At 53.2% G+C, this 16,638-nt stretch overlaps 1 protein-coding gene and 1 long non-coding RNA gene across 20 annotated transcripts in view; one reads left to right on the top strand and one right to left on the bottom strand.

Annotated features, from left to right (window-relative positions):
• KIF6 (kinesin family member 6) overlaps nt 1-14,609 on the top strand; it is a 380,623-nt gene extending 366,014 nt beyond the window's left edge. For 9 of the 19 annotated variants that reach the window (XM_038553964.1, XM_038553958.1, XM_038553961.1 and 6 more), the window contains 2 exons: nt 2,573-2,827; nt 5,591-7,086. In XM_038553964.1, the coding sequence (XP_038409892.1) occupies nt 2,573-2,673 (101 nt within the window). In that variant the 3' untranslated portion in view covers nt 2,674-2,827; nt 5,591-7,086. The other 10 variants (XM_038553959.1, XM_038553965.1, XM_038553967.1 and 7 more) reach the window with 10 other exon arrangements.
• On the bottom strand, nt 4,708-14,569 carry LOC119874159. The gene is made up of 3 exons (XR_005367664.1): nt 14,213-14,569; nt 13,431-13,564; nt 4,708-5,959 (listed from the first exon to the last, which is right to left on the bottom strand). It is a non-coding gene; the product is annotated as an uncharacterized LOC119874159 (long non-coding RNA).
• Nucleotides 14,610-16,638: the final 2,029 nt, after the last annotated feature.

The following is a 16,638-nucleotide window of genomic DNA, read 5'->3' as shown; positions in this document are numbered from 1 at the left end:
AATGAGCTACAGATGTAGACACCATTTAAAGGCTCAGGCCTCAAGGGCCCATTCACAGTTAAAGAAGAAATTCTTGTGGTGTGGCAGGAAGAGAAAGCAAAGGCCCTTCCTGGCCTTTGTCACTCACTCCCCACCCCATCTTCCTCTTGGCAGCTGCCCCCCAGCTATGGACAGGCCTTCTCTTCTCCTGACTCCTATCTGCCCAGAGACCCACGGGAATGAGACCCAGGACCCTTTACCCCAGCCCTACTTTTAACCTCGTCCCAGTAAGCCAAAGGCTACCAGATGGGCTGAGCATTGCTTTCCCGTGTCAACATCCTAATGGCCAAAATGGAGGACTTGGATCCCCTAATGATTGACACCTGCCCCAAGAGACCCCCATCCAGTTTCACGTCCAACTCTGCAGTTTAGACACTAGAAGGTTTGCACATGGATGGGCCATCTCAAGCAAAGGGTGTCCTTGCCACGTCATCCTCACCAAGCAGGGACCCTTGCTGAGACACCAACCTGCCCACTGTTCTCTCTCCACCACTGGGATCAGCACCACTGTCGCGTCTCTCTGAGATAGTTCAGCTTCTGCCACCAACTGCCACCATACCTTGCCTTCTCTCCTCAATTTCCTTGTTTAAAAAAGAAAAGAAAAAATTACATTCATATTCTGTGATCTCCAAGACCTCATGACCCCCCAAATCCTCTAATGATACATATCAGACACTGAATAGTACTAAACAGCCAATCTGTTAACAAACACTATTATTTATTGGGCACCTTCTGTATGCCAGGCACTGTATCAGTGCTGGGGCCATAACCATGAGCAAGACGGAGTCAAGGCCATGATGTCCTGGAGGTAGGGAAGAGACAGACAATGAAGTCACCAACAAACACTTAAGATCACTTGAGGCGCTGGTAAGCACTACTAAATGCAAAAGTCTGTAACATTGTAGAGAGCAGCGGGGTAGAGTTAGCTGGGGTGGGGAACTCTCTGGAGAGCAGAGCTTTGAACTAGTAGCTAAATAGTAAGAATAGAGTGGACACACAGTGTCCTGGGAGCAAGGGTTCCATGCAAAAGGAGAAGAAAATGAACAGTCCTAGAGGGAAGGAAGGGGGCCAGAGTCACTGAAGGGCTGAGCAAGGGGCAGGAGCCCGCTCAAAAGGCCTTGTGGGAGGGAGTAAGGAGCTCAGCTTCTATTCCAGGTGCAGTGGAACCCACTGGAGAATTGAAGCCATGGTGTGAGCTGGTCTGACAGGCTTTGGCAAGCTCACTCTGGCCATTGCACACAGCAGAGGCTGTGAAGCCCAGGACCTCCTGGGGAGGTCCAGGTGAGGGCGAGGGGAGCCTGGCCCTAGCGGCAGACTGGCCGTGAGTCGTGAGGGAGAGGAGAGCTAGGAGGGCTCGTGGGCACCTGCTCTGAGCTGCTAATAGGATGCGGATGCCACGGGCAGAAAGGCAGGGAGGGGGGGACACAAGAGGGAATTTGCTGAGGGAATTCAGAGTGCCAGTGGGCCCATCTGATGTTGCAGAAGCCCTTGGAGACCCCAAAGGAGATCACTGGGCCCCTGAACCTGAGTCTGGAGCTCCGCAGAAGGTCCGAGGGGTGTATAGAACCATGTCCTGTGTAGAAGCCCTAAGAGAGCAAGCAGGGTTATTCTAATCGCTGACACAGACCCCTGGGCACCCCGCCATTTGGAGGTGAGCAGAAAGATCCAGCCAGAGCTATAGGAGGGCTCGGCGAGGGTGAGAGAAGGGCCGGCAGCGCAGTGAGGGTGGCCTCAGGCAGGCCTGCGGGAGAACGTGGTCCGGGGGAGACGGGCCAGTAGAGCCCAGGGCCGCTAGGAGGCTGGGGAAGCGCAGAAGGGCCGCTGGCCGCTGGCCGCTGTGCATGTCCCGGCAGCCCCGGGCAAGCGCCCCGTAGGCAGGGGCCCGGGAGGATGACAGGCCCCGTGCGGTGGTTGAGGAAGGAAAGGAAGGAGCAGGAGCAGGCGAGGGGAGTGGGGGCAGCTGTCCCAGGGGCTGAGCTGGGAAGGGGCAGCCGGCAGGCTGGGGCTAAGGAGGGGCAGTGGTTCCACCGACGTGTTTACGCGCTGGGAGGAAGGGTGCAGTACAAGGCAGGTGGGTGATGTGGGAGAGAGAACCAAGCCTGCAGAGGACGAGAGGGCATGGCATCCGGGACCCAGGTGGAGGGAGCGGTTTGGGGCTGGGACGCTCCCCTCCCCTGGAACCAATGCCTAGAAATCAACCATTATTCGTCCCCTCGAGAAGTCTACACGTAAGCAACATTTTTAAGTTCTGTTTACTGTGCTTTTGCCCACATAATAAAGACGTTGTTTCCAGCCCTCTCAGAGAAGTAGGCCTGAGCCCGAGGTCTACGTCGGGACGGCATCCTCCTGCTACCTCGGTGCCCAGATGGTACAGAAAGCTGTGCTGAAAGGCGGGGCCCTCTTAGGGTATGGGGTCAAGTCTGATCCCCCACTTGACAGGTGGGGAAGCCGAGGCACACCAAGTTTGAATAACTTGCCCAGCTAACAAATGGCAGAGCCAGGATAACCCAGGTTTCCTGCGCTCTCTCCACAGGGCCACACGGTCTTGAGAAGCCACTCGGTGGTCCGTCGGGTGTTTGCCTCTTGGCCTCCACCGTCCCTGCAGCTGGGGAGCTTTGTTCTCCAAACAAATAGCAGCCTGGAAGTAGCTCCTCACAACAAAAGTTCAAGGGTTCAATTTCTGTTCTTAAGGGAAAGCAAAATAATCTTGGGCTCTTGGTGACCACAAGGCTGCAAAGGAAGCGGAAGAAGGGTGACAAGGGGTCCCTGTCCCACCAGGGGCCAGCAGGTGCGGCCTCCCCGACGTGCGGCAGATGGCTGATCCCACCACGCAGCCCACTTATCAGGCCTCCCTGTCAGGCAAACACGTGGGCCGGGCCCCAGGCACCTTCGTCAGCCAAAGCAAACACTTCCCTCTCCCCTGCCCGGGGCTCCCTCTGCTCTTAATTTAGTGGCGCTGTCTGTCTGGGGTTCTTCGGGAGTCCTCATTATGGGGAATTTGTGACTCTCGGCCTGGGAGCAGGAGCCCGGAGAGGGTGATTTAACGTAAGCCTCGCCCGCTGGCTCTTACGCCGCACCAAGGGCCAGGATGAATCTAGGTGATTTAGGATTCATGGAAAAGCTGTGGAACGTTTAAATCCCTGCCAGGAGCACGTGTAGACAGGTATATGTCCCCCGTACGGGGCGTTTGTCATCCACGGTGTCAAATCTGCTGTTTCTAACTGCCGAGGACGGCTTTAAAAATCTGAGAAAATTAGGTTAACCCCTTCCTAGAGTGCTTCAAAAAACCAAAAATCTTCCTTGATCCCTGAGCTTGGAGCTACTTGCATCTGGACAGGAACCTTGGTGTGACCCCCACGGCCACCATGCCCTGGTCTCCGACCGGTGCCAGGAAGATGCCCTCAGAGCCCCCTGCCAGCCCGGACTCCTCCATCCCCACTCCGAGAAACCCTCCAGCTCTCCTCTGTGCAGGGTCCGTCCCCAAGAAACGGAAAGAATCTAGAACTGGGAGGGAGGAGGCCCAAATGCGGTGTGACCCGTGACACTCGGCCCTGTGTGACCTGGGGCAGGTCATCTCCCCCAGCCCCCTCACACATCTGCCTTCGTCAGGGTGGCCAGCCCCTCCTGAGATAATGTCCATGAAAGTCCCGTCTAAAGAGCCAAGTGCCAGGGACCATCAGCGGGGAAACTGGCCCTTGTGATGAGAACTGGCCCAGCCCAGCGAAGGGTGATCTCCTCTCAATGGCTTCTCTGTAGCAATACCCTCCAGTCCGGGATCCTATAGTCCACGAAATCCCAGGGTAGATCAACAGCTCCACCACTTCACTGGGGTTCACCAGGTAAATAAATGGCACTTCCTCCTTGGGGTTGAGGCCTGTGTCTGTGGGGGCACTGCACTCTGAACCTGCTCCGTGGCCTTCCTCAGCCCAGCCCTGCCCCAGTCACCACTGCTGGCAAGTGTCTGTGGGAGGTCGTGACAGTGCTGGGGTGGAGGTGGGAGCTGGCTCAGACCCCCTGCCCCTCACCAACGGCCACGCTAACTAATCCTGGCCCGGGCTGCCAAGCCCCCGGTTCCTGCCCTCACAGTCCTCGGAATAGAGAGCCAAGAGCTGTGGGCTTCAACCCTGGCTCCTCATTGGTATCACCTGCCCGCCCCATCTTTCACCCCTAGAGATTCTGATCTCATCAGTCCTGGGAGGGGCCCAGGCACTGGGATTTCCAAAGCACCCCCAACCGCCACAACCAGGGGGTTTCAGTGTGCAGCATTGCTGGGAAGCAGGAGTCCAGAGTGACTGGAACGCATCTCCTGCCTATGCTCTGGGGTGCCTGGTGTCCTTCCTTCCCACCTCAAGACTCAGAACAGCTAGAAATGTCCGAAAAATAAGGACTATCTCCATTTAATTAAACAGCTTAGGGTCTTGCACTCAGAATTAGATCTAAAGGACCCAGGGCTCATGGCCTTGAGCTGTTTTCAACCTCTTCCTCCCGGACACCTCCCACATGCAGTGTGTCGTGGGGAATTACACTCCCCGCCCAGGGCCAGGTCCCCGTGGCTATGCTCAACGTGACTGCGGTTGTGCCACTCCTCAATCTCTCTGCCGGCTGCAATGATTTTATTTTTATCTTTAAAGATTTTATTTATTCATGAGAGAGACAGAGAGGCAGAGACACAGGCAGAGGGAGAAGCAGGCTCCCTGCGAGGACCCCATGTGGGACTCGATCCCAGGACCCTGGGATCACACCCTGAGCCAAAGGCAGCCGCTAAACCACTGAACCACCCAGGTGCCCCCGCTGCAGTGGTTTTAAACACTATGTTCCCAAGCCTTCTTGCTCTTACTATGAGAGCCAAACTTTAAGCAAATTAACTGCTTGTCACTCATACCATTTCTTCTCACATGTCAATGTGCCAGTAAATCTAGGGATTTTGTTAAAATGTAGATTTTTAGTCGTCCAGTAAATCCGGCTTGGGGGCCAAGGTTCTGCGCTTCTCAGCAAGTTCCCTGGGGAAGCCCTGACCCACACTCTGAGAAGCAAGGAGCCGTGCTCGCTCCCTTTCTTCTCCCAGGTACATCATCAGCTCCATCGGTCTGGATTATGCGGAAAGTGAGGCCCAGAGAACTGACATGATTTGCCCAGTTACACCGCGGCTTGGGGACTTGGGGACTGTCCTGGCTAGAACTCAGGGGCCCTGGTTCTTAGGCCAGAGAACCCTTCTCCATGTCCAATCATGAGGTCACGGGGAGCCACCCTGCAATATAATAAACATCAGGAGCAAAAAGCAAGAAGAGAATCTCTTGGAGAATCTAGGAAGGGAGCGTCTGTGAAAACCGTGGGGTTGGGCAATGAGTATTGGTCCTGGCTCCAGGAGATGAAGCCTCTGCAGAGAGCAAAGGAGGCATCGTCCTTCAGAGCTGGGGGTAGAAGTGCAGCCCCTGGGAGTCGGAGCCCTGGGAGGCGCACTGCCCCAGAACCTCATCCCCATGCCTTCAATCCGGGGAGAAATCAGTGCCCCTGTGCACAGCCTCACCAAGAACATCCCGTCTCCTTGCAGGTTTCCAGTAGATGTCCAGCCGTGCACTGTGGCAGCAAGAAGGGAGTCCAGGTGAAGGAAGGTGTCTTTTCTCACTCATCCTGGCTTCAGACGTGATCTGTAGGCTGCTGGGCGCAACTCGTGATTTGGGTTCCAACAGGAGGGGCTGCATTTGCTTCAGGACAGGGTCCTGGAGGCTGCCAGCGAGGCTGGGGCTAGGGCTTCTGACGCCATCCTTGCCGTGGGTGCTGGAGCTGCTGGCCGGACCACACAGTGCCAGGGTGCCGGGGGCAGGTCAAGGGCTTCTGCTCACTCTTGTCGTGGTGTTTCACATAGTCGGTTATAAAACTGGGATATTATGAGTTAGTGTAGTGGCAGGGGAAGTTCATGCTGGTAGAATGTGGGAGAAAGGGTAATCCGTTATTTTTAACTACTAGCAGCCAGATTTAGGGCCCAGGAATGGCTGGGGCAAGCCAGGCAGGACAGGGGGCTGGAGCCAAAGACAAAGCAGTGGAATACAAAGCATCCTGATGGTCAGTCCTGATCTCCCAAACCAAACCTTCCACCATCACCCTCACGGCCCTGATGACCCACAGGCAGCACCCGAATCAGCCTATCTCCAGGGAGCCCCCCACCCAGCAGGGTCCAAGGACATCGCTGCACCCCGAGAGCAGTAGACGGCTCCCAGGGGCTCTGCAGAGAGCTTGAGAGGGCACCATGGGCCTCATATCCTTACCCAGCCACTTGGGGCTCTGCAGGATTTGGGCTGACTTCCCGTTCCTACCAGGGGAACAGAGCTGCCGGGGGCTTACCTCAGTGAACCTTTTCAGCACTCCAGGGCCTGGCTGCATGATACAGACCCAGGGGATGGTGGGCCAGTCCTCAGGAGGCCCTTGGAGAACTGCCACCTGGCCTGCGTAAGGGCAGTGGCGGCAAGATCCCAAGCCAGCGACAGTTGGGGAGGGGTGTGGAGGGGGGAGACGAATGGCACCTGAGATGAAGCTAAGTGAACAAAAGCGTTCGTCTCCCGCTCCCACTATCTCTGTCCTATAAATACATGACCTGCCACCCTGGAGAGAGAACAGAGAGAAAATACATATAACTGGCTTATTTTCTCCCCAATCCAGGACTGGGTAAAAGGATCGTGCAGGAGACGGTAGAGGATCACATCTCACAGCCAGACTGTCCATAGAGCCCCTCTAATCCACTCCTCATTGATAATATTAGAAAACTGAAACTAAGTGGAGGGGCCGGCTTCTAATAACTCCTTTGTAACAAGTGTCCCCTCCTGCCCCCTACCGGGGGGGTGCCTTTCCCTGATCGTCCAACTAGAGCCACCCCCATTTCTTTTTTATTTTCCTCATCACTACGTATCATCTTGTTTTATTTGCTTATTTTTTATGGCCTGCCACCCCTCCCCCAAGACTCTAAGCTCCATGACAACAAGGACCTATACGTCTTGCTCATCACTGTGTTCCCAGAACAAGTTGGTACTGAATAAATACTCCTTCAATTAATGAGTGGCCAGATCTCCTACTTCTTGGGTTCGCATCTGTCCCACACCTCTAACCTGGCTCTGAGGCTGAGGCCCATGGAGGCGGAGTCCAGTCTCTCTGGCCAGCTTCTGGCCCTCATAGTTCTGTGGCTCATAGTAAGTCCTCATAAAGTATGTAGAACCCAGGAAAGTCAAACAGAGCCCTTACAGCCTGATCCCAGAAGCCTCTCTGAGTCCATAGGGCACACATGTAGCAAACAGACATGCACTCTCAAGAATGCTGAAGGCAGCGTGGAGTTGGCCAGAGCCCCTTGGAGACAGCACCAGGGTACCCGGCACACCTTAGTGCCTTCTGCCTTCTAGAGCTGCTTAGAGTCTATTGACTTTGGATCTCCTGCTGAGAACTTATCTCCGGGATCCAAAGGCCCTATTGACAGAGATGTGTGGTATGGCCCCACACAGAGTGTGAACCCACAGTCCTGGAGTAATCACAAAGGCAGAAGAGGAAATGAAGAGAGAAAAACAGATAGCTGGGCCATGGCATCCTGCCGGGAGAGAGCCATACACAAAGTGTGTGCAGCAACCAGACAGGGAGCTCCCTCTCCAGGTGCCCCCCAACAATGGAAGCTGGGCCTTTGACATGGACACGTGCTCCAGCACGGAGTGTCTTCCCCTTAATTCACTGGCCTCTAAAATGGGAGACATGGATGCAATGCTCCAAAAAAAGACTATCCAGCAGCAATCCTGAGCTCAGTAGAGCGTCTGAGTTCACTCCAGGCCAAACTGTGGAGCTCTCCAAAACATCTTCTGGAAAGCAGCCTGGCCAGTGACTCCAGCCCAGTCCCTACTAGAATTCAATTTGCTCTGCTAGTCACTTGACAGGAGATGTTAGGAGGAGGCCTTGCTCAGATCTTGCTAAAAGGGATTTGTAGGAAGCAGATAGAGAAACTGTGGTAGAATGAATAACCAGTCTTAAGACTTTACCCCTGTAATAAAATTATACATCCAAAACTTTGCCATGGCCTCATGGCAGCAGGGTATACTTTCCAACCCCTTAAATTTGTGCTTGGTCCTGTGACTTGCCTTGGTTAATGGGATGTTAGCAAACATGATGTAAGCAGAAGCCTGACATGTACTTTTGTGCTCAGGCTTGTCTCTTTGCACTCCAGGGATCTGCCTTGAGAAGAACATGCCGGGGATAGGAGCTGCCCCTTCAGCCTACATCCCAGAACATACAGAGAGCAGATCTGAGCCCAGCCTACAGCTTGGGGCCGGGCCCAGCAGACCTGAAGCCTGGAGCAGAGCTTCCCCTTCAAGTCCAGGCCAGATCAGCTGAACCGTGGCTGACCCAAAGACCCAATATCATAAGAAGAAATGCTTGGTGACATAAGCCACTGAGACTTGGGGTGATTTGTTATGGAGCATTGATGGTAGCAATAGCTAACAGACACAGATACTGAAATCCAGAGACAGAGTCCAGTCTCTGTGGTCGACTTCCAGCCCTTACAGTTCTCATAATATATGACTAGATGTGGAATTTCTCAGAGTTCACTCTGCTTCCATGCTGCCTACGGAATGCCCTTGAGAGTTAGCTGTGTATGAAAAAGTAGGACACTTCTTATGGCCATGATAGAGCCATAGATAGACCTGATTTACCCTCCTGCTTTCATTAACTGAAAACTAGACAAAACGTATAAGGCAATGGCTTTCAGATGCTGGAAAAAGGCACTAGAGGACACTGACCCGCCAGAGAAGGGAAACAATGAGGTGAGCCCTACCATTGCTACAACTTACCGCGTGCAGGGCTTAGGCCCCAGTTCAGGGAAAGGCCACCAGGGGGCGCCAAGTGGTTTCCTGAGTTGAACAAGGAGAGGGTTGGTGGCCCAGGAGGCCAAGGTGGCCTCCAGGGGCAAGGCCAAGTACCAGAGATGCGAGCGCTGCAGACTGAGAGCAGACACTCCAAAGATCTCCAGAGGGTACTGTCAAAGCTTCGGCTCACGGCTGAGCAGCGCAAGCTGCTCAGGGAGGAAATCGCTCAGGGCCAGGGAAAGAACCACCAGAAAGGAGCAAGCAAAACAATTTCCAGAAATAACACAGGTTTAGGAATAGTTCATACTCCCAACAGCCACAATGTTGAGAAACCTTCTCACAAAAGAGTCATTGAACAGAAATCCCGTAAGGTATTGCCTTGGACGTGAGGCCAAATTAGCCATTGATCAAAGCTATTCTGGTCCTACCTGACAACATGTTAAAAAAAAAATAAAAAAGTAAGCCTCAAGAGAGTCAAACTGTTTTCAGTGAGTTTCTAAACAAAGGTCAAAAACATTTAAAGGGTGGGCCCCTGTGGCACAGTCAGTTAAGTGTCTGACTCTTGGTTTCGGCTCTCACGAGCTCAGAATCGTGAGACCAAGCCCCATGTCAGGCTCCACGTTCATCAAGGAATCTGCTACCAAGAATGACTGAGTTCCAATGACTCAGAGCATGAGGACAGAGAAAGTGCCAGCCCTCTTCAGCTTATATTCTAACTAGGGAGATGGACAACAAACAAATAAGGGAATCTGAGCTCAGAAGGAGTTGGGTGGGATAGGATGGGCCTGGGCTCACTGTCAAGGGGGGTAAGAGGCAGGGTTAGGGCTAGAATGGCAGGTTGGGTTTGATGATGTGAAGAGGGCTGGGGCTGAGCAGTCGATTAGAAATGAGGAGCATGGCAAATAAGGGGACTTGGGAGATTTGAGCCATCAAAGAATATGGAGGGAGAGTATTTCATGATGTGTGTCCAAGGGTCTACTGGGGCAACAAGGCACAGGAGATGTGGAAAAGTTGGCTGTGAAATGTTAGAAGTTGAAAATATCCATGTAAAATGTGGGAGGAGAAAAAGCATTTCCTTTGACATGGGTTCCATCTCCTGTGTGGAAAGTAGCCAGTGGTTATGGGCCTGGATGCTGCTGTAAGGGCAAGGGAGGAAGTGGCAAACTTTTTTAGGGTTAGCTGCTCTATTCGGGTTTCCATTGCCAAGTGCCAGCAAGCAAGGCTGAGCCCATTGTATGCACATTGGGGGAAACTCAGAGCAACCAGCAAGCAGGAAGCTGATGAGGGATCCCTCCCTCTTACTTCACTCAACTCCTAGTCTTGAGAAGGCAGCTCTTCCCCAGACCAGCCTCATCCCCCTGCACTCCCTGTCCCAGGTGTGAGATACTATTCTCATCTCTCCTCTGAAATATCTTTTGGGTTTGCCTTTCCCATGACTTTCCTTAAAGCCAGGCCAGAAGATGCCCTCAACCATGCCTCAGAGCACCCAACACTTTGAAGGGCCTTGTCAGAAAGCTTCTAAATCTCCCTCTAGTGCTGGGACCTGCTATGGCCAACAGCATCACTGACCATTCTCATGTGGACCTCATTCTCTTTTCTTCCTTCAGGTTATTCTTGCATGGGGTGGTTGACCAGTTGCTCCAAGGTACTCTAGGATTAATGCCTATGGAGTTGTGCTGGGGCCCCTTGGTCAATCCCTGGTTCTGGGAGAACAGCTTGGTGAACAGATCATTCCGTTCACAACATTGCTCAAGACTAGACTACCAGAATGATGCTGACCTGCTAACTTGAGTGACTCTCACATAGGAAAAATATCAGACACAGGACGAAGGATCTTTGGACCCATTGAATTGACAAGAAACAAATCCATGAGTACCTGTTCTCTACTACATTCCAAATCTTCACCAATAAAACAATGATACCTCACGTGGACTCATGAATTTGGCACAATTTCAATCGAATTGCTTATGTAAACAGGAGCAGCCCTAACCTTATCTGTACTCCCAGTTCCTCCAATCACTATGTCTCCCGGGCCCTAGGGAGGCTCCACCAAGATGGGCTGTACCTGGTCAACACTCCACACCTACATCCTGGTCCATGTCTTCCTGGGCTTATTTCTGATTTTGCTCTAATGCATCTTACCACTCTGGGTTTTTCATAATATGCAGATGTAAGGAGACATAGATCCCTTAATGACCCCTTTGCATTTCCATTCCTATCGTCTCCCAAGGGCATTTGTCTTACAAGCTGAACCACTCCTTCATTAAGTTCCACAGATAAGCTACTGCCCTGCAGGACTTACCAACCACAATGACTCAGAAGAAAGAGTAGAGAATTAAGAGTCTGATAGACACTGGCGGTGTCCTGCCCATGTCCCCCAGCTCACCTGGAGGTCCCATGTAGCTTTAGTGAACAGCCCCCATCCACGCCAAGGGTCTCCTGTCTCAGGTACCTGTCTGTCCCTACCTGAAAGTTCTCTTTGGCCACAAGAGCACTCTCCACCCCAATGCAGGGCAGGCCAGCAACGCAGGAGTTAACCCCTCCTGGAACAATCCCCAACTAATGAGGGGTGGGGGCTGGTGGATAAACACCCCCACCTTCTTCGCCTTCCTGTGGGACAACTCTGAAGTGTGTCCCACACAGTTTCCCAGAGGTCACCTGTTCAATAACTCACCTCATACTGACCGCCCCCCTGTCTCTCTTCCCCACTATCTTGGGATTATTTCCTGAGATCACTTCCCACATGAGCTGCCCCCACACAGATTTTGCCTCAGGATCTGCTCTGAGGTAAGCCCAACTGAAGCAAGGGCATTTATTTCAAAATCACGAGTGAGGGATTCTTGCCATCAAGGCCTTGGAGCCAGTAAAAGTGGGAGCCCCCTCTCCAACTTCAACTAGAGTTCCACTCTTCATGGTACTACGTACTGGGGCACAGGGAAAGACGGCATGTGAGAAAGGAATCCTGCTGCTCCAAAAATTAAAATTAAAAAAAAAAAAAAAACAATGGAAAATCTGAACAAGGTCAATACCAGCTGTGTTTGTTTGTTTTAAGCCTTTCCCTCAAATCACCCCTCAGCTTTGTCCCTCCTCTCTGCTGGCCACACAGTTGGGCTGGAGCTCCCAGAGATCACACTCTCTTGGCCAAGAGGGTGAGGCCCCCAACAAACCTATGCCACACCCACCTCCACCCAGGACACTCTCTGACACCCTTCATGGTGGGGGGACCCAGGAGCACATCCAGGAGCCCAGAAGGCCACATGCAGAACCTGCTGCTCTGGCCTCGAGCAGCCGCCAATCCGGTGGGGTCAGGGAGGCAGGGTCAGAAAGCAGGGCTCCCTCTCTCCTCTTGCCCTTTACTCACAGGGCACGTACCTGGGGCAGGTAAGCCTTATCTTCTCCCTCTAGTTCCGGTCTGGAACGTGCCCTTTCTCATTTGCGCGGATATGTGCCTATCGAGTGAGTCCCCGAGTGAATACCGATGTTGGTTGGCGGGGTGGCGGCCTGTCCTCTTCCTTATCTCGGGGCTCATTCAGACGGAAAGAGGCCCGTGCCCAGCTGCTCTGTTTGCTCTGCATTCTCTGCCCATTGTACACGAAATTGATCTGAGAGGGGTTTTGTTTTTCTTCTTTTTCCTCCAATCTCTTTATTAGTTCAGCCTCAGAAAGTCCCTTATCACGGCCGGATGTCAGGCCACACTCTGCCATCAGGCCTGACCAGGTTAGACTCTCCATTAATTGATTTTGCCCTCCCCACTCGGGGAGCACAAATTGGCTCTGCCCATTAGCAAGCAATCATTCCCTGGAAGGAATCATAAATCATGCCCCGTGTCCATCCATCACTCACAGCGGCGGGTGCCCACGTGAGAAGGTGTAGAGCAGGGGACAGAGCAGTGGGTGAGCAGGGCAGGTCCCCATGGCCATGAGGGCTCTCCCCTAAACCCGACAGAGTGAGGCCTCAACCAACAGAGGGAGTGGCAGAAACAGGGGTCCAGGCACAGAGGGCTCAGCATGAGTGTGTGCTGAATGAGTCAAGGGAGAGAGAAAGAAGATCGCCTCTGTGGGCCTCTTGGCTTGACCCCCATCCACCAACTCCGCCATTACACGACCACCCAGCATGACCACTACGTGCTCTTGGGGGTTTTCCTAAGTACTGGAAGTGCCCCTGAAGAGGACTCGATCCTAAACTCCAGCCAGGTCTTTGGGTGTCTTTTGAAAAGTGAGCATGAGAACAGGACACAGGCAGTGGGTGCCACCAGAGTAAAGCAGAAGAAGGAGACCCGGAAGGGGAGAGCAAGCAGCCGGGCAAGGGGGAAGACCATTTGCTGACACACAGAAGATTCTCCGTAGGTCAGCCACCAGGGAATGGAGTGTCTTGTCCCCCAGTGAGCCTGTCCAGGACCTGAGATGATGGAGGGAGGCTCTAGTGAAGGCCCATCCAGCCCTCCCTCCACCACAGCACACCAGAGAAGTACCTCTGGCCCCCTGCACCCACCCCTTTCTCCCACACAGGTGTGCTCCTTCCCTTCAGTTCCCTCCACCTTAGAACCACCGCCGTTACCTGTGGATGGTGTCCAGACCCGTCAAGGGCACTCGGGCTAAAGAGGTTGCTAAGACCTGCCTGAGATCCCGCAGACGCCAACGGATGAGCTTTCCAAATGATACACGACAGAACTCTTCACACGTTGAGCTTCTCTAGGGCAATAAAAGAGGATTTGATCATTATCTGGTCTTGCAGGTGTAACTACAACCGGAGCTTAAAGTCAAGAACTAGCAAGTCTGTAATGATAAGATGGTGGCCAACACTCTGTCACCCCATCTTCCCGGACCACAAAGAAAAACCAGCCAAGGGTGAGTTTTGTGAATCTCGATGCTTCCTTCCTCCTCCAAGGCAAGGCCACATCCCAGCACAGCACCGAGTCGGGGGGGACGCTCTGGGTGTAGGAGAACCTCATACAGGACAGCTTGGCCCCAGGTGGCTTCGAGGAACCCAGAAGGAGCAAGATGACAAAGAAGGCAGGTGCCACGCCCAGGGATGACATGAGGTGCTTCGGAGGACGCAGAGGCAGCGCCGGTGACAGCGCTGGCATGTCCCCATGTGCAGCCTCCACATCCTGCTGCACCCCAGCTCCCCGTTATTTGTTGTTCTGCTTTGGGCCGTAGAGCAGATCAAGAACCCCACGACACTATACCCGTACCCCCACGACATTATCATTCCCGTACTTGAAATGGTAAAATTCTCCCCCTGGCTTTTACTTTCTACAACGTCTCTCTCTTCCCCTCCCTTGTCCTGGACATACAGGCCACGGTATCGGCCTTCCCCACAGTGACACCAAGTGACACCTGCACGGATGATGCCCTCACACCCCTGGCTGGGCCAGAGTGGCTGAAGTTGGCACTTGACTCAAGGATCGCCCGCCACCTGTGAAGTGGCCCATGGGAAAAGGGGCTCTTGGACATGTGGCCTTGCCCAGATGATCTGAAGCAAGAAGTATGATGAGAAAGAAGCAGAGGACAACAGCGGCTGATGCCAAGGGGAAGCCAGGGGACCGGCCTTGAGAGAAATTCTGGGGCAGAGCCAGGGAGGGAATGGCCGGCCTGGCTGGGACGAGTGAGGGGGGCACCCCACGAGGAGAGGGGACAGAGCCTGATAGTAAGCAGGAGTGAAGACACGGGCTCCGTCGTTCCAGAACGCCAGCGGCTCCCAGCTTCCTACCACAAATTGTTTCAATTACTTAAGATAACTGCAGTGTGTTCATGTGTCTTCCAACTCAAATAAACCTTGAACAATTAACAACAACAATGGCCAAAACGTGTATAGTCATTGGGAAGTAACAGGATACCTAACAGTGGCTTGAACAAACAGGGCTTAAGTTTCTAACATTTTTGAGATCCAGGGAGAGGTGTGTGCAGGAATCAGCTGAGTGTCTTTGCAACAATCTTGACCGTTCCCTGAAGGACGCGAGGTGGCTGGGCAGGGCCGGTTCTCCATGTGGGGAGTGGTGGGGCCGCAGCTGAGCCCTCAGCAGGGCGGGGACGGCAGAGCTTTACCCCACACCCCCACAGCAGGCTCCGCACACCTCTAACTGGCCAGAGCTGGGTCACGCGGCCGCCCCAGCAGCAAGGGAGCCAGGAACGTGGGTGGGTGCAAAGGGCACTGTCAATCCTCTGATACTCTCCCCATTTCTGTCCCCCTCTCCCCTCCGATGTATTTCTGCTTCCGATGGCCTGGCCTCCCAATGACCTGGGGCTCCAGTGCACTGCCCACAGCCTACTGGAGCTATTTTGCCTACTGGTGTGTGGAGGCAGAGATGCCTCAACAACCAGTTGGTGTGGGATGACGAAAGCCCCGCTCCCCTGCTTCCACCTGGGACTCACGGGGCGTGCAGTCCCCATCAGGGGTCTCCAGGAACCAGGCTGAGCTGGGACTGTCGACCCCTGTTTGGCCTCACTTGCCCCACATTCTTCTCAGCCTTCCCCTGCTCTGCTGCTTATACACAGATCCCCCCTCAGGGCTGCTCCCCTGGGAACCCAGCTAAGAGCAGGGGGAGCAGGATTATCATGATGGGTTAGACCAATCACGCTCCATTGCCTGGGGCTGACAAGTACACAAGTGGGGCTCCGTGAGCCAGGAAGGAGGGAAAGGATGTAGGCAGTCGGCTCGTGTTGTCCTGCAGCCACAGCTCATCACAGGAAAACGTGAGCAGAGAACTTGGATCCTTCACACACTGCCAGTGCGAAGGTACAATGGTGCGGCCACCTTGGAAAACAGTCTGGCATCTCTCAAAAATTTAGAGTGACCCGCGACCAGCACTCCACACTCCTAGAGACATGAAAACATACATCCCCACCAAAACTTGTGCATGAATATTCGTGGCAGCATTGCTCATTATAGCCAAGAAGTAGAAACAACCCAAACATCTATCAACTGATAAATGGGTAAATAAAATGTTGCACTATCCATACAATGAAATATGACACAGATATAAAGAAGGATGAAGGGGGCAGCCCAGGTGGCTCAGCAGTTTAGCAGCAGCCTTCAGCCTAGGGAGTGATCCTGGAGCCCTGGGATCGGTCCCGCATCGGGCTCCCTGTATGGAGCCTGCTTCTCCCTCTGCCTGCCTGTGTCTCTGCCGCTGTGTGTGTGTGTGTGTGTGTGTGTGTCATTAATAACTAAATAAAATCTTGAAAAAAAAAAAAGGATGAAGTACTGACACACACCATAGTATGGATGAACCTTGAAAACATTACACCAAGAGGCCAGACACAAAAGGCTACATACAATACGATTGGATTTCTATGAAATGTCCAAAAGAGAGAAACCCAGAGACAGCAGATGGATGCTGCCAGAGGCCCGAGGACAGGCTGGGTGGATGGGGGATGAGGGCTTGTGGGGATAGGGGATTGTGGGGAGAGTTGCATGCTTCTGAATATACTAAAAACCATTTGACTGTATATTTTAAAAGTGTGAATGGGGGGCACGTGGGTGGCTCAGTTGGTTAAGGCCCTGCCTTCGGCTCAGGTCATGATCTCAGGGTCCTGCGATTGAGCCCCACATTGGGCCCCCTGCTCAGAGGGGAATCTGCTTCCCCCATCCCTCTGTCCATGCCCCTGTTGGTTCTCTCTCTCTCTCTCTCTCTCTGTCTCAAAAACATAAAATCTTTTAAAAAATAAATAAATGAAAGTGCGAATGATATGTGGCTTATGTCTCAATGAAGTTATTGCAAACTCACACACAAGCAAAGAAGAGAAAGAGAGGAAAACATCCT

This window comes from Canis lupus, chromosome 12 (genome assembly GCF_011100685.1).
Source record: "Canis lupus familiaris isolate Mischka breed German Shepherd chromosome 12, alternate assembly UU_Cfam_GSD_1.0, whole genome shotgun sequence".
Lineage (NCBI taxonomy): Eukaryota > Metazoa > Chordata > Mammalia > Carnivora > Canidae > Canis > Canis lupus.
The sequence above is the reverse complement of the archived record's forward strand: the minus strand, read 5'-3'. Positions and strand labels throughout refer to the sequence as shown.